The sequence below is a fragment of the Eubalaena glacialis genome, chromosome 2 (assembly GCF_028564815.1).
Source record: "Eubalaena glacialis isolate mEubGla1 chromosome 2, mEubGla1.1.hap2.+ XY, whole genome shotgun sequence".
Taxonomy (NCBI): domain Eukaryota; kingdom Metazoa; phylum Chordata; class Mammalia; order Artiodactyla; family Balaenidae; genus Eubalaena; species Eubalaena glacialis.
This window is the reverse complement of record NC_083717.1, coordinates 143,188,503-143,211,639: the sequence shown is the minus strand read 5'-3', so window position 1 is coordinate 143,211,639 and position 23,137 is coordinate 143,188,503. Positions and strand designations below refer to the sequence as shown.

Genomic DNA, 23,137 nt, shown 5'->3' with positions numbered 1-23,137 from the left:
CATTGTAGGGAAAGGCTGTTCCAGAAATACATTGCATTATGTCACTGTTAAAATTAATTACTTGGAGCACTTTATAAATTCAAAAATAGTTTTTTAATCAACAGATGTATCCTAATAAAAAAATTATTATTCCAAAATGCCTCTAGTCATCCTAAAATAAAACTTTCAACATAGATCATGACTTAAATCCAAATAAAACAATTACTTGCAAACTGGGTTAAAGTTAGAATATAATGCTACAATAAAGGGATATTATTAATGTAATTGTAGGGTTTCTTAGCAAAATAATCCAGTTCAAGTTGGGAAAGGGTAGCAATTCACAAAAAGTCAGTGTGCTTCTTACATGATCTTTGAACATAGGACATTACCTTCCCACTTAGTCCAAGCCCATATAGTGAAAATATGCCTTTTACTTCCTTACTATACATATCTCTTTGATTCACTAAATCCAGGTTTTAGTTCATTTCTACTTTAGGAGAACAATTTCCAACAAATTTTGGAAAAATTATATGCGTGTTTGTATGTAAAGTATGGTAGAGTCAGGGAGTAGTTTTGCCTTTAGATTAGACTTAATAATATACAATATAAAGCAGGGTAGATGTAGAGATAAAATGACAGGATGTCTGTTATTTGCTTAAAAGACTCATGCAAGCTAGAATTTAGAATGGTATTTAATTTTGTTAGTGTGAGCAGTAACTGAAAAAAAGTGTATGTGTGGCAGGGAGGGAATTTGGGGGTGCTGGTATTAAATATTTTATTTATTTTATCTGGATGCTGGTTACATGAGTATGTTCAGTTTGAAAAAATTCATTTTGCTATATATATTTACAATGTGCATTTTTTGTGTGTATATTATAATTCCACGAAGATCTTAAAAAACAAAAAATAAATAAGATAGGATATGTAAAAGTATAGTAAATATGGATATTTATTGAAATTCGATGGCAGTTGCAGGATTATTCAATAGCCAAGATATGGAAACAACCTAAATGTCCATCAAGAGATGACTGGATATATATAATAGAATATTAATCGGTCTTAAAAAAGAAGTAGATCCTGCCATTTACAACAACCTGGATAGACCCCAGAGGACATTACACTATGTGAAATAAGCCAGACACAGAAAGAAAAAATCTGCATGACTTCACTTATGTGGAATCTAAAAACGTCAAATCCGTAGAAGCAGAGAGTAGAACTATGGTTAGCAGAGGCTGGGAGCACGGGCTGGGGAAATAGAGAGATGCTTGTCAAAGAGTACAACGTTGTAGTTATGTAGGATGAATAAGTCTAGAGCTCTAACGTTTCAGCATGATGACTATAGTCAATAATACTGTATCAAATACTGGAAGTTTGCTTAAAAAGTAGATTTTAGGTGCTCTCATCCCACAAAATATTGGTAACTATGTGAGGAGGTGAGATGTTAGTTTGACTGTAGTAATCATTTCACTATGTATATGTATATCAAATAATCATGTTGTACATGTTAAATATAAGCAATTATTATTTTAAAATAATTTAAAAGAAAAGAGACTAAAAAAAGAAGTTGGATGACAGGATATGTGGGTTTTTATATTCTACATTTAGAATTCTGAAATATTTTAAAATTTTCAAAATACAAAGATTTTTAAAATGAAGTAAAATGATACAAGGCAGATAGCTGATTCAGCAACCATTGTTGACTTCCTGACAAACTTTTACATAGAAAACTAGCACTATTGTTATTGAGTAAAACAGTGGCTTGGAATAAATATTTTGATGAAATGTTTGATTGAATAGAATCATTTTCTAAAAATTACCACTTGCACTATTTGCATTGATTGATTCCTCCCCCTAATATTTGCTATCATGTATACCCTCTGGGACTTTCCTCCTTTCTTTGAATGGGGTTCCCCCAAAAGCAGAAAGTCAATAAAAGATGCATTAATTAATAGAAACTGCTGTGGGCAACTGGGGCTCAGACTTGCTGACTATTTGCTGAGAGAACTTTCCCACCAAGGAATGAGGAAGTTGAGGCATTTATCTCCCAATAAATGTCCCTTACTGTTGGAAGGTTGCTTCTGTGGGCACAACTCTGGCCTGCTCCTTGACTTACTATGTTTCTACACCTTGAGAATACCCTCACGCTGAAGTGCTTGAGGTGGGAAGCCATTCATTTATTCCATGAATTCTTCATTAAAGACACAGGTGACCTTCAGGGGGACCAAGAGAGTAAGGCCAGAGCCTTATACAAATGTTACACTTTCCTATATATGGATTTAACAAGTATTTAAAATGAACAAATGCTTAAAATGAACTAATATTACTACCCATCTAATAACTTGTAATTAATAGTTTGTGCTTTTGATTCCTTTCCTTTCATATGAAGTTGATTATAAACAAAATAGGAATGCACGATATATAGGGTACAAGGATTTTGTATGCCCTCATGGTTCTGAGTATTCTCTCCAAGATTTTGAAACAAGAATTCTCTTACTTTCAACACTGATGACATGTGTTGAATCCATCTCAGTTTCATTTCACTCAGTTGCTCTAGAGTGAGATTTGTATTGTAAAAGATTTTATCTGTGATTCCATCATCCTCTTTACAGGTCTCTTGTAAACAATAAGGACGGCTTAACAGAATTCAAAATAACTTAAAGAATAAAAACCAAGGAAAGGGCTTCCCTGGTGGTGCAGTGGTTGAGAATCTGCCTGCCAATGCAGGGAACATGGGTTCGAGCCCTGGTCTGGGAAGATCCCACATGCCGCGGAGCAACTAGGCCCGTGAGCCACAATTACTGAGCCTGCGCGTCTGGAGCCTGTGCTCCGCAACAAGAGAGGCCGCGATAGTGAGAGGCCCGCGCACCGCGATGAACAGTGGTTCCCACTTGCCGCAACTAGAGAAAGCCCTCGCACAGAAACGAAGACCCAACACAGCCATAAATAAATAAATAAATAAATAAAGTTGTCTTAAAAAAAAAAAAAAAACCAAGGAAAATTCTTCATAATTACCAAGTAACAATATGAAGAATGATACCACTTATTCTGGGTTGCCTACAGAATGGAAGTAAAGAGAATATCTTAATGTAAAATAGATCTAGAAAATTAAATGTGATAACACCCATTTAAATGATATGTGGCTAATAGACCACTAATGCAGCCCTCTCTATATGGAAAAAAATGTGGAAAAAGACAAAAACTAAAAGGTAAGTAAAACAGACACATAACCTTAGGCTAGAATCTGGGAGTAATTGACATAATATAAAGAGAAGTAGTTTGAGGGAGGAAAAAAAGAAAGGAAGAAATTTACTCTGGATTTAGTCCTTGACTAAAGTCAAGAGATTAGCTAAGAAAAAAATTAAGGAATATGCTTCGGATATCCGCCAACTAAATGGTGCATTTCAGGTGCCATTTGCAGAGAAAGCACCACAATACATACATTCTGGAAAGTATAACTACTACAACTGAGCACTGGAGAGAGGACAGATATAACAAATCCTGTTGCAGCATGCTGGGAACTATAATCTTTACCTACTATCTTGGTTTGGAACCAGAAAATCAGATTATGCAAGTAGTGGAAAAATACCTTGAAGTAATAGAGAATTGCATGGCCTGTTCCTTGTTAAGGCTACATCAGTCTACCCTCTACTGTGACTCTCAGAAGAGAATTTCACCATTACTTAGGTGGAGAGAGAGCAGGACTTAAGACAATCCATATTTTCCGTTAACAAAGATTAAATCCTGATAAATCTAAACTCTCTTTAAAAAGGAAAATAATCAGCATTGGGCTAATAAAAAATTACTGCAGCAACAGGGGAAGGGAATGGCATGGAGAGAGTACATTTTTGACAATAGTTTATTGAAATATCTAGAAGAAATTACAATTAATTATTTGACACGTCTTGTGGCCCTGAGTGTCGGGGAGGACATAAGAAGAAACAGGATGAGGTAAAGAAAGCAGTGAATGAATTATCAAAGGGCTTCCATGATGATTATAAATTAGTGATAAAGTTAAAATTTCCATTTGACTCTGGTGTGGATATCCACCGCTGTAGGCAATCAAAGCAGTGATATGGACCAGAAGCATGGGAAGCTTTCCAAAAACGTAAAGGAAAATGACAAATTTGAACTAATAAGAGAAAATGAACGCACACACATACTATATATTTTGGAGATATGAAGTGACTATATTTATATATATCGAGAGAGAGCAAAGAGTAAAGATAGAGCAAAGAGTAGTTGTTCCTGAAAGAGTATAGCCAGAATAAACACAGAAGACATAAGTAAGAGAAAACATTTCAAAGGTGAGAAAGGAATTACTGACATTTAAGGTGTAATTGCTGGGGAAAATCCTTATCTAGATACATCCTGATAAAATATGTGAATCACAGACATGAAGTAAAAACATTGAACGCACCTAGGGAGAAAAAGCAAATATCTATAGTGAATGAAAAGTCAAGCTGGCGTCAGACCTCTCCTTCCGTAATAATATTGACAAGTTACATTGGTGCAACAGACATCAAAATATCATTAGGATATAATGAAGGTAAATAATCTAATCAAGAAGGTTGCTTTTATATATTTATATTTACATACACAACTTTGTATCTTACATTTAAGATTACACTGTATTTTCAGAATCCATGAAATATTTACCCAGAAAAAACCAGCTAAAAGACCACAGGGAACATTTTAAAAAACTAGAAATTGTATAGTCTACATTTTCTCATTATGCAATAATTGACATGGAAGATAACTAATCGCAGCAAATATTTTTAAAAATCTCCTTGGCAGCTGATTGGTTAACCAATAATTAAAAACTACAGTTATTATAGTCTAAATCCAAACTAACAAGAAGGACAACATATGTCAAAAATACAATGAAACAGCAAATTCTACACTCAGGACAAGAGGCATAAATCTAAATACTTTTATCAGTAACTAGGTAAGAATAAAAATAAATAAATGAATTAATCTAAGAAGCTATAACTGGAATGCCAAAATTATCCCAAGGAAACTAAGATAGTAATAGAGATGAAAACTAATACAAAACTTAATTAGGAAATATGAAATAGTATAACTGACAAGTAAATTTGAAAGCTGGTTGATTGAAGAGACAAAAAAAGATGAAACTTGAAAACTCACAAAACTTATACACTGATACATACACACAAAGAAATTAAAAGTACTAAATTTTGAGAATGAAAAAAGTGATGTAAACACAAATCTAGAGAAGATGTTTATTAAATTTTAAGACTACACTACTCATAAAACCATATTTTGTAAACATTAAGAAATGCATGAATTACTCTGATACCATAAATTGAACAGGAATGCTCTTCAAAAACGTGAAGGTCCAGATGACTATCATGGACCTTTCTGTAATAATTTTTATGATATTCTAGAGCTCATAAAAATTACAAGCTTCCCAGTTAACCTAATGATTACAGCACAAAAAAAGAAATTTCAGACCAGTTTCAAATAAGAGTATAAATATAAGAAAATACTAAATAAAATTATTAGTAAATCCAGAACTTTATTAAAGTCATAATACATTCTTACAGAAACATACACAAAGATATTTCAACATAATAAGCCCTCTGTGCCTCAGTTTCTTCATCTACAAACTGAATAATGATAGGTTCTACCTCATATGGTGATTTCAAAGATTGACTATATTAATAAGTTTAAATGGCTTAGATATTTTGTTATATAATTTCTCAACAAATATCAACAGCCATTGTAATATTAACAGCAATTAAAATTGATTAAATACATCAAAACCCATCAAAGTAGTTTTGGATCAGATAGATTTGTATTTAAAAGTCTGTGTCTACCAGTGAATTTAACCCTCTCTAACATCTCAGCTCTCCTCAGGTGCATATGCATAATGATAGCCTTCTTCTAGCTTTATTATGATGATTAAATGATATAATACTTAGCATGTTGCCTAGTACATTATAAATTTTCATGGTAGTTGTCATTGCCATTTGTGGTTAATTTTATGTGTCATTTGACTGGGCTAAGATACTTAGCTAAATCTCTGGTATTTACCTAGATAGCTGGTAAAACATTATTTCTGGGTGTGTCTCTGAGGATGTTTCTGGATGAGATTAGCACTTGAACGGATAGACTTGGTAAAAAAAAAAAAAGATTGCCCTCCCCAATGCAGGTGGACATCATCCAATCCATTGAGGGCCTGAAGAGAATAAAAATGCAGAGAAAGGGCAAATTTGCTCTCTTTGCTTGAGCTGGGACATCTATCTTCTCCTGCCCTCAGCTATCAGCTTTACTGATTCTAGGGCCTTAGGACTGGGACTGGGATTTATACCATCAACTCCCCTGGTTCTCAGGTGTTCAGACTTGGACTGAATTACACCACTGGCTTTCTTGTTTTCCAGCTTGTAGACAGCAGACCATGGGACTTCTTGCCCTCCATAATCTCACGAGCCAATTCCTATAATAAATCCCTTTTTGTGTACATCTATATATATCTTATTGGTTCTTTCTCTAGAGAACCCTAATACATCATTACAATAAACCTAGGTTTAAAATAATCACAAAATGATTATAATTTATGCCAAAAAGGCATTTGGTTAAATTCATCAGCCATGCAGATTGGGTGAGTAGGTGAGAGAAAAACAACATCAACAACCAGAAATAACAACACAGACAAACCTTTCATTAAAATAGCAATTATATATTCATTTGAAATAGATACTCAATGGCATTCTGAACTGTGAAACACTAGAGGCATTCTAATTAAAATCTGAAACATGTTATCACTAACATTTTTCAGTTGTATAACAGAAGTTCCTGCCAGTCGAATCTCACAAATCTGGAGAAGTAAAGACTCATTACTACTGGAAAGAAGCAATCAAAATCATCATTATTAAAAAAAAATTTTTTTAAAATCATCATTATTAGCAGACTATATGATTGTCTTCCTAACTGATAACTCAAGAAATCAAAGAAAAAAGAAAAATAGACCTAAAAAGCAATTTCAGCTGGTTATCAAATGAGTATACAAAAATTAAATAACTCTCCTACATACCAACAATAACCAATTAGAAAATGTAAGTTTTAAAATTTCTCATTCATAGTAATGACATATAATTTTTCAAAAGTGTACAAGGCATACACAAACAAAACTACAAAATATGATTACGAACTTGAAAAAGTCTAAATGAATTAAGAAACAGTCCATGTTCCTGGGTGTATGTAAATTGTTTCTGAACTCTGAAACTGACTGTAAGTTTTATATGGTCAGTACCCAGATAGATTCATTCATAACCATAACCAATATATCTGCTGACTATAGGCTCTTTTCTCTCTTGGGATAGTCTCTGTCTCTGTCTTTCTCTGTCTCTCTCTCATCTCTCTGTCTATTTCTATTTCTCTCTGAGTTGTCTACGGGCTTCCACTTACACTGAGAATACAATCTTCTCTTTACACTGACCCATAGGGTTCTTCATGAGTTGGTCCCTAACTACTTCTCAGAAAGCCTTCTTTCTCTTCCTTCAAGGCGTTAATCTCCAAAAACCCTTGTTTTTCCTTTTGTCTGTAGATCTCAACTCTTTATGTGGTGGGCCTTTTATTCCTGAGGTCTATCTCATAATCACTTTCCTAATGATACTGTCTAATCTAATCCCCAACCCTTTCAGAGTCTAACACAACACTGTTATTTTTTTTTAAAGTACTTGTTGCAATCTGAAATTATCCTTATTGTTTGTTTGGTTGTTTATTGTTCAATATCTGTCTCCTCCCATTAGAATGTAAGCTTTGAAACCAACCAAATGCCCAACATAGGGAGTTTAGTTAATTGATTATATTGCATTCATGCATTGGGATGATATTCAATCATTAAAACTGTTGCTGAAGATGATCACTTACTGCCATGGCAAGATGTCACTCTATACTGAATGGAAAAAAATGGGATACAAAATAGGTAAAGAAGTATGTCACTCAAAATACATCTTTAACAATTATCTCTCCTCCAAGCCTAACCAAGAGATTTATTGTCTCAGGGCAAGAGAGTTAGGGTACATGCTCTTTATCTTAAGATAGAGAATTTGCTTTTTTTTAGTAACACTACAGCATGTCAAAAGCCAGGCATTTGCACCCGATATGATGCTTGACACATTAAGGGGTTATGGAAAAAATTTAATATAGTCAGACCATGCTTTTTAAAAGTAAAATAACATGGAAGAGAATGAAATGGAATGGAATAGAAAGGAACACATCAAAATACATGCGGTAAAGGTAATCACTTTATGAGAAAAAAATGCATTTTGTGTGTGTTTATGTGTGTATGTACACTGAGTCATGATGTTAAATAAATTGTTGTGGGTTGAGGTTTAAAAAGATGGCAAGAAAAGAAAGTTTGAAAACTGCTGCTCTAAGTGAGTTTTATTTAAGGGAAGTAGACAGGAAGAAGAAGCAAATTCCCCTCTTCTGGTCACAGGAAAGTAAGAAAAAGAGAGGAAAGAGAAGGGAGAGATTTCCTCTTTCCAGGCTTTTGCTAAATAGAGGGTACTCATCAGAGAGTTGCAGGGGAACACTGCGGACAGAGACTTGTACTTTGATTAGTCTCTTGGGCATCCCAGGCTCCCCACCTCTTTATGGGGAGTGCTGCAGGAAAGTTAACTTGGGAATAGGAGTCCTTCAAGCCTAGTTGCCCTGGTCCTCTCTGGTTCCCTGAGAAAGGGCATGATCACCTATGTTTTAATAAACACCATTCCATTTAACTTTCACAACATTTTCCTGAGTGAGTAGTATAGTTTACAGATATGGAAAGTCATGTGTTACTGAGGTTATTGGATTTGTCCAAGCTAGGAAAGTGTGATTCCATAGTGATTTAGAAGAAAACTTCCTACAGGCAAGGATTTAAGATAGAAGCTCCAGAGGTTTCACCCAAATAGCCTTTGTGTAGACTGTTGCCCAAGAGACAAGTGTGGCTCCACTATTAGTTTTCTAGGGCTGCTGTGACAAAGTACCACAAACTGGATGGTTTATAACAAGAGAAATTTATTCTCTTATACTTTTGGAGGCTAGAAGTGTAAAATCAAGGTGTCAGCAGGGCCACGCTCTCTGTGATGCTGGGGGAGAGTTTGTTCCTTGCCTTTCCCTTAGCCCTTTGGCATTCCTTAACTTGTACATGCGTCACTCCAGCCCCTGCCTCTGTTGTCACCTGGTATTCTCCCCTGTGTATGTCAACTTCTGTGCCTTCTCTTTTCTAAGGACATCAGTTTTATTGGATTAAGAGCCCACTCTACTCCACTATGACCTCACCTTAACTAATAACATCTTCTACAACCCTATTTACAAATTAAGTCATGTTCTGAGATTCTGAGGACATGCTTTAGAGGGACACTACCAACCCAGTACAGCTCCCTGTGCCTCTTCTCTGCCGTCATCTATTTTATTTCTCGCTTATTAACCCTCATCAGAGGACTCAGCCACATTTTTTTCTTGGCTGTTCTTATTTTCTTTGCCAGTTTGGTGGCACGCCGGGATATTTGTCTCTCCAACCTCCTAATAAACAATTTCCTACCTACAGGTTTTTTCTCCCTTCTTCAAGGAACTTCCCTCTGGAAACTCTCTGGCCCACCCAGCCCTGCATTCCTTTGGATCTGCCCCTGAACTTTGAACTTCCATGTGATATTTTGCCTTCCTGGGTCACCTCAAGTAAGCAAGACCTGGTCCTACCCCCTTAGTAACTTATTTATAGGGGACCAGGCCATGCAGCTATAACTAATGTTTTGAAATATTATCCTATATTCAATTTGTTTCCGACTCCCTGTAATTCTTGCTGCTCTAGGGTAATATATTTATTGAAGTTGGGCATCTCTTCAGGGAAAGGGCAGAAGCCAGGGGAAAAAGAAGTGTCAGACATTTGAGAGAAAAAAGGATTTTTGGGAACACCTAGACCCAGGCTCTAAATTATTAAGCTCTAGCTTGGAGGATTCAGACCACAGCAGTTTTTCTACAAACCAGAGAGTACGGAGAATGCAAGGTTGAAATGAAGTCCATTTTTCCCTTTAGAAGGAAGGTGAGTACCCCTCTGCCCTGGTGTGAAGCTTGTAGTGGGGGAAAGTGGAGGACCCCAGAGAGAGACTGAGAAAAAGAAAAGAAAAAGAGAGGTAGAGTTGGAGAATAGGGATATGCATGTCCCTGAGGACTTCCCTGTCCTCTTGTGGTTGCATAAGGATTAGTGACCTTCTTATACTTTAAGAATTCCATGGTATAGAAAGCTTGTTTTTTGAATCTTGCCTTAACTCTTGGATGAAATGCCTCATAGAATGAAAATCAGAATTTCTACAAATGAGTAGAAACGTCAACATGGTATATTCAGGTAAAGGGAGAATGAAGAATAGTGCCATTTGGTTTCCTAATGTGAGTCATGTGTAGACTCTCCTGGTGGCTCCAGAGGAGCATGGGAAGGTGCTTCCATGGCTAGAGGTCTGGGAGAAGCCTGAGCTTGGAATGAGGTGGGAGCTGAGTCCTTATGATTCAAAGCCAACGGGGAAGATGGGAGCACTGGGTGCAGCAGGGTAAGTGGCAGACACCCAATAATCAAGTGGAGGACAGCAAAGCTGGATGGAAGGAGACACCTCTCCCTATTATCGGGACAAAATATGAAACAACCACTAGTCAGATAAGGACAAGGAGAAGAGCAAATGAGAGAAACCCTAGAAAACGAAGTAATTACATGGGAGACAAAGTTTTAAACTGAGAAGAGACTCCGCTTCCTTGAATTTTTCCAATAGCTAGCTGATATGATTAGCTTGTTTGCAGATTGAGTTTAATTACAGAGAATGTTAAATGTTGATATTGTACTATATTATATTATGTTATATTATATTGTATTGTATTGTATATATTTTAGTGTTGTGATGACACATTTTGAATCCACCACCTGATTGTGACTCAGATTTCCTTTCCTTTATTTCCTATTACATGCATATCTGTAAATTGCTCCAAACATAGACTCTTGGGGGAAATTTTTGTTCAACTCTCTCGTAGTCCTTGATATCTTATCTGTGGCTTAATCAAATCACTTCTTTGTCAGAAACAGTGGGTTTCCTTATATTTCCACCACAAATTTTCTAATCCAACGCTGATGTTGATCTTTAATCTGGTCTACTGGTGACCTAGATGTGTAAGCATTGCTTCACACTAATCTGTTTTTGAAAGATAGTAAACCAAGCATAGTGATAAGGAGAAACTTCTCTGCATTAATATTTAAGCTGTTGAGTTCTCCAAGGATACATCCAGGGACGCAGCAGTTTCAAAAATAATCTTGAAGCAGAATTGTACTCTCAAATTTTCAACTTTTCAGCTATACCTAAGTACTGAAATGCCAAACCATTACAGATAAACTGTGGAAGGACTTCAGAGTTCAATGTGACTGGACAGAAATGGGACAGATGAACTTTGAATAAAAGCAAGTGAAGTAATGCTTTTAGAGAAAAACACTTCATCATCCTTATAAAACTAAAGGTTCCAAGCTGCCAGCTAACCTCAGATAGAGCTCATTCCAGTTATTAGGCCCATATATTAATGCTCTCCAACAACTAACAAATATTAAGAAAAATATTAACAGTAATAATAACAATGATAACAATGTATTGCTTAAGTCAAGTGCTGAGCTATGTAACGTTCATGTATTACTTTATACAAAACTCTTAGTAACCTCTTGCTCTCTTTTCATTTTATGGGATACAGGAAATGTCAAGGTCACAATGACGTCAGAAATTCAAGCTCAAGGCAATCTGATGTTAAAGCTCAGACATTTACCTACCACGTTACACAGCCCTGCACTGAACATCTGCTCTGGAACAAATCAGCATTAGGTTTGTTCCCAAAATAGTATCAGAATTTTAATAATAGTGGAAAGGAGACATGTCAGAATAAGAATAAATCTAGGGCAGGGCTACTAAAATCACCAAGAGGTGATATGAGGGTATATGAGGGTAGACTTTTAAAAATAATTATGGGTTCAACATACAAACTGTATAGAAAACATGAATGGTTCACAAAATCCCAGAAGTCTGGAACTAGAAACTAGCATGTCTGTCTTGAAAGGAGGGCCTATGAGAGGGAATGCTCTTTACCAAATGAGTAAAAACTCTCAGAAATTTGCTATTTTTAGCTGATAATAGAGTATCAAGAATATCAAGGCCCTTGGCTCATATTTTCTGCCTCTACTTTCCTCTGTTTGTCAGATACTCTTCATTGGCAGCCACAATATATCTGAGACCTTAGCCCCATCATCTGGTAACAAATTACCTTGGCATCCTCTCAAAACAGTATCCATATATTCAGCCTCTCCTGGGCACCTCCTTTTTTATTTGGACCCTGTATTTGCTACTTCCAGGGATTATTCTTTGGGTACTTTGTTGCTTCCTCAAGCTATACATCTCTCCTTGACTTCTCTCAGTCCTTACAAAGGGGATTTGATGTGCTTCCTTATTTCTAATATTAGCAGTTACCATTCTCATTGCCCTTTTTGTTCTCACCAAAGCCCTGTCAAGGGACAACACTGTTTCCCAAAATGAAATCCTTGTCTCATATTTAACACCAGTGTCTGGGTTCTGCTTCTTATAAACAATTGTTCCCACCCTACCTCCTGGAAATTACCAGCACCTGGAACCTCCAATGCTATGCTCTGTGTCTCTGACAGGAAATCATATCTGTCATCTGAAACAGCCAATTCTATGTGATGCTGCTTAGACTTCCAAGCTTGCATGCTGGAAGCTATTACTAAGTAGGAGGAAATAAAACCAGGTGAACAGGCATTTGGTTAGAGAAAATTTACCAGAATAGAAGATTCTGTGCCCTACAGAAGTGGTTCCAATTTAGGTTAGTCAAACTTTATTGTAATCTAGGTTAGCTTTAAAGAGATCTGGTCAGAGGTCGAGGGGGTGATGGTTCGTGGTCTCAGGTACATGTCTGGGCCATAGAACAATGAGCTTGCCTTAACTGATTTTGAAATATCAGAAGTATATTTAGTCTCAAGATTAAAGGAGTAGGCCAGGGATACAGACATGTAGCCAACTGCGGTATGATTCAGGGTGGGTTATATTCCTAGTAAGCTGTGATATGAGCCAGGAACCTGTGACCATGAAGAACAGAGCAAGCACAAGGAAGTATGGAACAACAGGTCAGGGTGCACAATTCCCCAGAGATTACTATAAACCACTGATGATTTTTACATTCTTGTCTGGTTGCATAAACTAGAAAGGGAAGAGTATGTATGGGAGTCAGTGTGATTTAAAGGGCCATAAGGGAGTAGCCGTAGTAAATAGTATAGAAGACCTGGTATTTGCTTTGGGGGAGGAGGCTAGCTCTGAAAGAAAGGATGCATTTGCCACTGATAGTCTGATTTTGCCTACTCCGCTGTATCTCCAGAGTTACTAGTTTTTCTCACTTCTGTCCCACTACCTTGGGTGGATTTTGTGCCAAGCTGTGACTCCCTCCATGACATTGCCTCTCTCATGCTACCTAGGTTGGAACATCCTGCTTATACTGCAGGACAGAGATAGAAATTTAAAATGAAACTACAGTCAATAAAACTCTAAGGGTTTATTAAGGTAATTAAGGCTGTCAGAGGAGAGCCCCTAAATTTTCCTGGCCTTGTCATCACAAATGATAAAGTGTCCATTGATGTTTCTGTTAGAGACAGAGTAGTACTCTTGAGCGGGCCCTGGCAGTAATGCAATGGAGGATTCCTTTGAGTTCTGTACAATTTCCATATTCACTATGCAAAATCCAAGAAGCTGGCAATCCTTAAAGTTACTTACCCTTCCCCCATAGGAAAGTGCACTAATTAGGCCACACAGATTATCCTGGTCCTGATTTCATTACAGCCTTTGGACCTGCCTTCTGGAGCATCTCCCCTTCTCTCTGATAAACCACCTCCCTGCCTGTCCTTAAGACTCAGCTCAGGCTCACCACCTGGAGGTCTTCAATAGTTAGTGCTAAGGTGTGGCTGGATACATCATGCCTATTTGGTCAGGGCAGCCTAAAAAATGTTGAATTTTAAGAAAACAAACAAACAAAACAAAAAACCTTGGTTGATTGAATTGGCCAATTGTTTGTAGAAGTAATCTATCATTTTCATTGGAAGGAAAAAACATATGAAATCCAGTGCAATTTTTATTCTTACTGTCATATAACCTAATTAATGGTTCCATGTAAAATCTGCCACCATGGGACTTTCCTTATATAGCACTTATAGTGTCAATAGAAGTAGTGGTGCATGTGTTGACCAACAAACCCTGTCCACTAGATTGTGTCTTTCTTAAAGGAAGGGATTCTGTCCTGTATATCTTTGAATGTTCAATATCCAGGACAGGACCTGGCCCAGAGTAGATATACCTGGTGGTTTCCTCAACTGAAGTAAATTGTAAAATGACTGGGTTCTCTACAAGCTCCAAATATTTCATTCAGGAATGCTGAGGGCTCCATGGGTGTTTGGTCCTTACCTAGGCAGAGGTGTGCATTACATGGAAAAGAAAGACCCTGATCTTCTGAAGCTTAAGTCCTAATGTGGCAGGTTAAGAACAGTAATCCCTCTTAGAGATACTGACTTAGTCTGGGTTACTTTGTTAAAGTGATACACTGACTTTTTAGGATAAAAAAATATTTCAGTGTAGAGTCCTGAAATCACTCAAAGAGCCTATGGTTCCATAAATAAAAGTCAAAAAAAGGACAGTACAAATATACAGGTGAAGTACTATCTCAGAACATGAGTGGCCAAAATCTGGAAGTGCCTCATGGACAAGACACATTCTGAGCTGCCATCTGAGAGAGGAGTTGCACTTTACTGCTCCTTGAAGCTGCTGTGCTGCTGTATGCAGGAATTATCTACTTTTAAAAGACAGATTTCCTGAAACATAAGACAATTCCCCTCACAGCTGACCAGTGAGTGAACTTCACTCATTCTCCTTCAAAAATGCCACACATTGAGTTTTGCTTCTACAGTGATACTTAATTCCATCTACTATGTGAAAGTGGCATTTCATAAAGAAGCGGTCCTCAACGCTGAGGCATCCTTTGGGACCTTCTCAACATTGGTCCTCTTACCTTGTAAACTCAGAGCGTAAGCAGTAGATCACACCCTGTAAAAATAATATGCATAATTCACTTAAGTGAGGAAAAGGACCTTGGTGGAAACAATGGGGACTATTCATTTCCTAGTGCTCGGAGGTAACACACCCCCTCCTGCCCCTCCTAGCCATAGCAGAGGGAAAGGGACCTGCAGTGTGTTATACCAGTCTATTATGGGAGCAGATAAATGAATACTATGCTCCAAATTTTCCATAGCAATTACTTTTAACACATGTATAAATGCACGTTTTTAGCTATTTTAATCACTTCCCTATCCATATGTTGTTTGAAGAGTGAAGAACATATTCGACGAAGTGGATTGCGTGCAGGAAGCACTAATTTTTGTGGCTACAGAGACAAATCAGAAACCACTACTTATATTACCAGTTTTCCCCTATAAATCTTCGGTGGACTATTTCTACACTAGTTCCAATGTAAATTATAGATGCTTTGCATTTTCTAATCCTTTTGTAACTATGAATTTCTTAAGCTCCTCGAGAGCCTCTGTCACAAAAGAGAAAAGATTTTCAAAGCGGTTAACTTTAGTAGGAGATATTGCATATTAAATATACTAAGCTCTGAACTCTTAGTGTTTTCCCCCTAGAGCCTTCACTTCTGTGATGACCATATTTCCATTTAAAAGGACAGAAATGGGGAAGAAACGATGCTGTTTCCAAGTGCTGTGGCCGGTTCTGCCCTCTAGTCAAGCGGAACGGATCCTGGGAGACCTTGGGCGGCGGGGAGGGGATGGTGTGTCCTGTAATTACCCGGGGTCTAAGGTGGTAGCTGGCCCTTCCGCGTGCAGACGCCAACAGCGGCGTCGGAAACGATAACCGGTGTCCGAGGACGCGCAGCTCCGAGAGGTGGGGGGACGGGGGGCTCGCGGGGAAGGCTGAAGGCTGGAGGCCGGATGCCGTCGGCCTCGCGGAGCCTCTCTGCACTGTCCATACTGATGAGCTCCACGGCTGACACAGGAAGGCAGAGTGAGGAGGAGGCGCAGAGGCAGGCGACTGAGCCGCGCACCCGGCTTTGACGTCGCCCGGCTGCGGCTAGAAGCTCGCGCTCTCAGCACGTAGCGCACAACGTGACCACACACAGCCTTCCTCTCTGGCAGCCCGGCAGCTCGGCAGCCCCGCAGCCCCACTCTCCGCTTCGCCCTCTTCCTCTTTTCCGCCTCCGCGGCGCGCACCCCCGCGCACACCGAGGGATTCCGGCCGGCGTCGAGCCCTCGGCGCTTCGCCGCCCGGCCCGGGCACCTCCGCCGCAGCTGGGGCCCGAACGGCGGCCACGCAGCCGGTGTCCTTCTCAGGCGGCCGCTCCCGCGTTCATCTCCGGATGCCAGCACTACGTTAGCCCTGGCGGGGAACCCCTTCTTCGGCACCCTCCTCTAAACTCCCGCCTGTCCCGGCCGCCCCCACCCCTCCACCTGGCGGGGGCAGCGCGGAAGCGAAGAGGACGCGCGCGGTGCCGGTGGGCACGCGTAGACGTGTGTGCGATCCGCTCTCTGCTTGGCATTCTCCGTCTCTTGCAAGGGACGGTGCCTGGACTCTGCTTTCGGCTCCCGGAATTGGTGCGGCCGGCCTGAGGCCCCTCTTCGCTGGCTTGGCGCTAAAGGCTATTTTGGAGAACGGTGGAGGTGGCCGCGGCGGCGGCGGCGGCTGAGGCTGGTGCCCGAGAAAGCTCCAGACTCACACTCTGCGCCCTGTCGGTCCCTCTCCTCCTTCTTCCCCCTCCTCCCTTCCCTTCCTCCCCACCCCCGTCCCCCTAGCCCCACTCCTCCTCTTCCTCCTCCTCCTCTTCCTCCTCTCCCCGCTCGGCGATGCGAGCCTGTATCGTGTAACAGGATTGGCGTTGCAATGGCAACTGATGGAATGGGGGAAGGCAAGACAGCAGGGCTGGGGGCTCCGGACTGCGGGCGGGCGGGCCGCTGCCGCCGCTTGACGCTCCTCCGGGGACCTTCGCGAGTTACTTTGTAAAGGCGAACCCAAGCGAGGAAGCCCCTGCTCGGTGCCCCGAGTCAGAGGCCACTTCCTGCTCCCTGGCTGCCCGCGTCAGGCTCGCACCGCTCGGCACACCCGGCCCCTCGCCAGCACCCGCCGCCGGCCCAGCGCGCCGCCGCCGCCGCCGCCGCCGCCGCCGCCGCAGCCGCTGCGGAGACTCCAGCCCGCTCCCCTGAAGAACACTTCGCCTCCCGGCTCCGCTTCCCATCACGCCCCCTGCTCCTCCCCGGCGTCTGCGATTTTCCCGGGCGCCCAGTGTGAGTGAGGCGTGCGTGTGAGTCGGTGTCAGGGTATTGTGTTGTGGGAGTGTGTGTGTGTGTGTGTGTGTGTGTGTGCATGCATGAGTGTGGGGTGTGAGGGGCTCCTGCGCTCCGCTCACGGCCGCCGCCGGGGAAAGACGGACGGACTGCGCTTCCCTCTTCCGCGAGCGGTTCCCGGGCACCTCGGCTCGGCTGGAGAGCGAGCGGAGCGCGCCCGGCTGGCCGCCGGCCTCCAGAAGGTCCCGCTGCGTCCCCCCTGGGCTGGATATGTTCATGTTCACGTGAAGATGGATTTAGTGTACGGTCTCGTGTGGCTGCTGACAGTCCTCCTGGAGGGGATCTCTGGCCAAGGAGTGTACGGTGAGTGGAATCGCGACGCTATTGTGACCTTGTGATTCTTAGGGAAGATAGGCTGGTGAGCGAAAATGCACGACTCGCGCCGTTCCAGGGCCCCTCCCGGCGTGGCTTTTGATTTCCACTTCATCACGTTATTGGGAGCGATAAGGAGGCGGCGAGCGCGCTGCGAATCGGGCTGCGAGCCGCTCTCCCAGCGCCTCGGCTCGGGCTCGGAGTTGGGTCGAGCCGGCAGCCCAGCACTCGTGCGAATAAGTGGCTTTGCACTTGATTTATCCCCTCTGGGGACCCGAGCTCTGGCAGTCTTTGATTTAATAATGATTTAGCTCCTTGCATGCCTTGGTGTCGGTGCCCCGATTTCCTCCCAAGGGAAGCTTCGAATGTGACCCCAGTGAGCTCCCCATTCCTCTCCGCCCCGTCCCTCAGCCTTCTCTTTTCCTTTTCCTTTTTTTTGGGGGGGGGGCGTGGGGAGAGTTGAATGCCTACTTGACTTGATTTTCCGGCTCAGGAAGTGGGTTGACAGTCGAGTTGCGTTCTGCACCAACCGTTGCCATGAGCACTGACTTGGGGAGGGGAAAATAGCAGGCAAGATTCTCGGTGCCAGACACAATTAAGGGACATGTTTATGTGAATGGATGAGCAAATGCATGAATGAACGGACGGCCAAGTCTGCGCGTCTCGGCTCCGGGGCAGGACACTAGCTCACTGCAACAGGAACATAAGCTCAGTTCTCCGGAAAACGCAGGGCTGGGAGGGTTAGGACGGAGAGAAGGGTGAGCTAGTTAATTCGGATGTTTTTAAGTCCTCAAGAGCCAATCCAGGTTCCTTCGCCTGTCAGCAGTTGGCACCCTTGGTTTTCGGGACTGAAAGATACACACACACACACACACACACACACACACTCTGGCTCAAATGTGAGTCTTCTCCTGGGATAAGCAGGCGGTGCTACAAAGGAAAAAATAACTTTTGTGTTCTCGAGGTATGGTGGGAAGTTTAGGAGAAGAGCCCTTGAGGGGACAGCAGGCCGAGACTCACCCACAGCTCCCAGGCTGGGGCCGACATCCAGAGAAAGTGTGTGCTGGAAATTTGGCAGCCCGCCTTTGGTCTCCTTCGGGGTTGGGACCCCAGCGCTGCAGTGCTAGGCACCGGCTGCCCCGGGCAAAGGGCATGAGTGTTTGTGGAAGCGCAGACCCTAGAAGTGACTTGGGAGTGGGCGCGGATGCAAGGGGACCTTGAGCCCTCCAACTCTCTGGGAACGTGGAGTGCGCAGTGGTCAGGTGTTTGGGAACCGAGGCGGGAGGTCCGCCTTTACTCTCTCCGCGGTGTCTTGTCCAGGGCTGAGCGTTGCTGGGGGGGTGGTGGGGAGAGGGTCAGGAGCGGCGAGCTCTGGGCTCTGCTTCGCTTCATCGGCCGCTCCCCTTGCCTGTCTTCCTACTTCCCTCCTTGGCTCTGGACAAGAGATCTTCACTTTCTCCCACCTCTAAGCATCTTAATTTCCCCTCTCTCCTCACTCCCTCTTTCCCAAATGAAAGAGAGCTTTCTTGGTGGTGGTGGTGGTGCTGGTACCGCTGCTGCTGTTGTGTGTAGGAGAGATGCTGAGGTCTTAAACCTCTTGGCTTAAACCGCTTGGCTGATGGCAGGAGGTGAGGCCTTGAGCGGAGCAGGAATTCATTTAGTGCTGTTTTGACTTCTGCTGGACTCTGGTGTCCCGAAGCTGAGAGTGGCTGGGATTCTAGGGATGGAGGAATGCTGCAGATAAGATGGAACCTTCTCAGCGAGCTGTTGCCTAGTGTGAGTCTGAACTCTGCTTGTCCAAGTCTTTATTTCTCTCCCATTGGTTCAGATTAGCCCAAATAAAAAGAGTTTTTGTTTTTGTTTTGTTTTTTAAATGTGTGTGTGTGTGTGTGTAGGAGATAATGAGAAGTGAGAAAGATCGGGGGGGGGGGGGTAGGGGATGTTCTGGAACTGTCTGGATTAGAAAGGGTTCCATTTTTCTGTCACTGTTTGTCATTCAGATTGTCCTGGCAAGTCTCATGCTGGGCGGTGGAAAAGTGTAAGATGTAGGAGTGGAGACCAGTAGAGAACAATTGCATCAAAACAGTCCTGGGCCATGCTGCTTAACAATAAGGGGGGAGACATTTCTGCTACTGAGCTGATCATTGTGAAGGTGGTGGTCTTTTTTTTTTTCTTTTACTATTGATGTGGTTATTAGTCACTTAGCTAGGAGTAGAATTGGCTTTGTTTGAAAATTAGTCAGCATCTCTAGTCGTTATAAATGTCATAGCTATCAGGTGGGTGAAAAAATATATTTATATATTACTTTTCAAATATGTCTTACAAATCACAGAAGTTAGATTCTCAAGGTGGGAATCCCTAACCCTCAGCATTAGCATCACCTGGGAACTTGTTAGGAATGCAAATTCTCTGACCTCTCCCAGGATTTCTAAATCAGAAATTCAGAGTGTGGGATCCACATTCTGTGTTTTTCACCTCAGGTGATGATTAGGATGCATGCTAAAGTCTGAGAACCACTGATAAAACTTCACATTTCATTGCTTTGACTTTGTAAACCATGACCTTTCTTAACCTGAAATAGTTTTATTTTTTTTTTTGTGGAAGCATTTATGGGGAAGAGATTTTATTTTTATTTAGGTATAAAATATTGATTAACTCTAAGAAGGACGTAGACATAAGAGTTAGTGTAAGATTATAAAGTGTGTTTTGAACATTTTACATGAGGAGTCTGGAAAATGATTAATTAAAAAAAGCAGTGCAATTATAAACAGAGACTTCAAAGACCTAGATAGGAACTCTGCTAGCATAAGTCTGTATCCCTGTCACCCTTTATTTGCCTGTGTTGGCCAGATGTAAAACCATTTGTGCTACACACAAAGTATTATTTCTTAATATTGTTTTCTAGTAGCTAAGTTCAAGAGAAAATAAAATTATTTTATCGGTAATTCAGGCAAAATCACTTCACTGTAGCCTAAAACTAATTACATGATTTAGAAATATATCATTGTAACCTTTCTTCTTTGAAATAGCTAGTCAGCCCTTCATTCTTCTACTGCTAGCCTGGAAAATTCTGAGCATGAAATTCAGATGTTTTTAAGTAATTGAGGCTATTTGTTTTAATATATAGATTATATTGTCTTGAGTTACTGTAATCTTCTTCCTATTGTGTTTGATCAGCTTGGTACCGTGTGTACTACTTAAGTATAAAAGTTTCTGCTATAGACCTAGGGACTTACTGTCATTTATCTGGGGATATTGCTTAGCAGACTTACTGCACAGTAGCTGAGATTTGTGTATATGTGGCATTTGGGTAAGGGAGATTATCTTTTGATTTATATCTGCCTGTCTACCCTCCATCAATGATTCTGATGTCATTAAAAAACATTTTTTAAAAATGGCATTTTTCCCTGTAGATATCTATATTTGTGTAGTTTTTATTTTTAAATTTTTTTTAATAATTTTTTTTTTGGCCATGCCATGAGGCTTGTGGGATCTTAGTTCCCCAACCAGGGATTGAACCCGGGGCCATGGCAGTGAAAGCGTGGAGTCCTAACCACTGGACCACCAGGGAATTCCCTGTGTAGTTTTTAAAATCAATTTACTTAAGTTATATATTCTCCCTTCTTGAATTTAAAAAAATTTTTGGTATTCAAGCTTTTTCCTCAAAATAATCTTGGAAGTTTAAAGTTTTATTTTAATTTTCTTTTTACTATATTAAACGTCACTGAAAACCAAAAAGTCATTAAAGAACAGTGAACTGGTATCCATTTTTGGCATTGTTAATTTTGTTGCACTAAACCCATTGTATTACGTTTAGGATAACTGATTAAACATAGCATCAAGGGTCACAATGTAAACCCCAGCTAGGTGTATACGACTGCAATACTTAGAGCTGAGTGATCCAAAGTATTTTTCCTAGTTTTGAAAGTTTTCTTTGTAAGTTATTCTATGGATGTTTAACTGTGTTTTTTAGAGAACCTGTTGATAATTACATAATTTTGAGAATCATATCTCCTGTAAACTTCACAGTTGTCTTGCTTAAAAAGGAAAAAACTGCTCCATTGCCATACATTGTATTTTTACTTCTGACCTATTATACCCTTAATTTCTGAGGAGGCTAATAAAAGATTATAACTGCATTAGCACAGGACAAATCCCCACTGCAATTGAAAAACAAAATAAAAGTCTATGTCTAAATAGTTTTTAATGGGAGCCAAACCTACCAATGACTTGGTGTCCTAAAATAATTAATGTACTGCCCATAAATAGCTTGCAGGCTGTGCTAGAAGCAATAAATAGAATAAGTTTATCAACACATGTGTATGACAAATTAGCAAGCTATATTCTCTCAATTCAAGTAATATCAATTAGTCTCATAAATTTTAAGAATGACACCCCAGGCAGCAGATGACAGAAAAGACTTGGTGGAATTGAGAACCAGGGGATAAGGTAGACAGGAAGGATCTGGAAGATCTTTCAGACTGTCAGTGGGTTGAATCTAAATGTACAGATTGACCCAAAGGGATAAGAGTGCTCTGGCAGGTCAGTTGACCATTACATCCAGTCCCAGGATGTTTCCATCCTCACAGCAGAATTATCCCAAGGTGCATTGAATTGTGATTTTTGTCCTGTTATGAGTTTGGAGAAACCCTGTGATCAGATTCTGCTTTTGACTGAACACATATTTAGGGTGTCAGCCTGTGGGAGATGACTTTAATGAGTGTTGCTAAAAAAAGGTAAATCTGAAGCTCTGTCATATGCAGTTAGCTTTAACCTTCTCTCTTCCCACTCCTCACACCACTGTCCCTATGTGCACGCGAGAACACGCACACACATGCGCGCACCCTGGATCATCACCACTTTGGTCACCATCACAGGAAAAGTGGGCTGTCCTTTGTATCTTGAGATTATTTTTGTACATTCAAGGTTGTCCTTACTGGTCGTGTTACTGAGAATTCGCATGGCAAATGAGCAGATTATTTTATACAGTGTTACTTGCTCATGTCCTGTTTGTCCCTGGGAAGCCCCTAAGTGGGCTATTAAGTACTTTAGATTGAGCAGGTTGAACATTAAGCCTAAGGAATCATTTTCTAGAGAACAAATCAGTGAGGGTGAATAGATGTCATAAAAGAAATTCAAGGAAGGCATTTTTCATGATCTTCATTATCTTGGCTTAATTTTATTGTCTCTGATACCAGCTCTTCTTATTGATATTGTAAAATTATTTTCGTTTTTGTTTTGTAAAGCAAACCACCTTAAACCTATTTTGAGAAACAGGTTTTCTGGAAAAAATGTGCTCTGTATTCTTTTAAAATGCTGTTTTAATGTGATTGGGGTAGGGCTCATGGGATGCAACTAATAGCATGAGCCTGTGGGTTCAGTTTATGTCTTAACACAGTGTTAGGAACCGTGATC

At 40.9% G+C, this 23,137-nt stretch overlaps 1 protein-coding gene across 1 annotated transcript in view; it reads left to right on the top strand.

The window, feature by feature from the left end:
- Positions 1-17,431: 17,431 nt before the first annotated feature.
- Positions 17,432-23,137, top strand: part of MDGA2 (MAM domain containing glycosylphosphatidylinositol anchor 2) — an 811,172-nt gene continuing 805,466 nt past the window's right edge. The window contains exon 1 of the mRNA XM_061182503.1: positions 17,432-17,713. Coding sequence (XP_061038486.1) covers positions 17,434-17,713 — 280 coding nt within the window. The 5' untranslated portion in view covers positions 17,432-17,433. The remainder of the gene's footprint in view (positions 17,714-23,137) is intronic.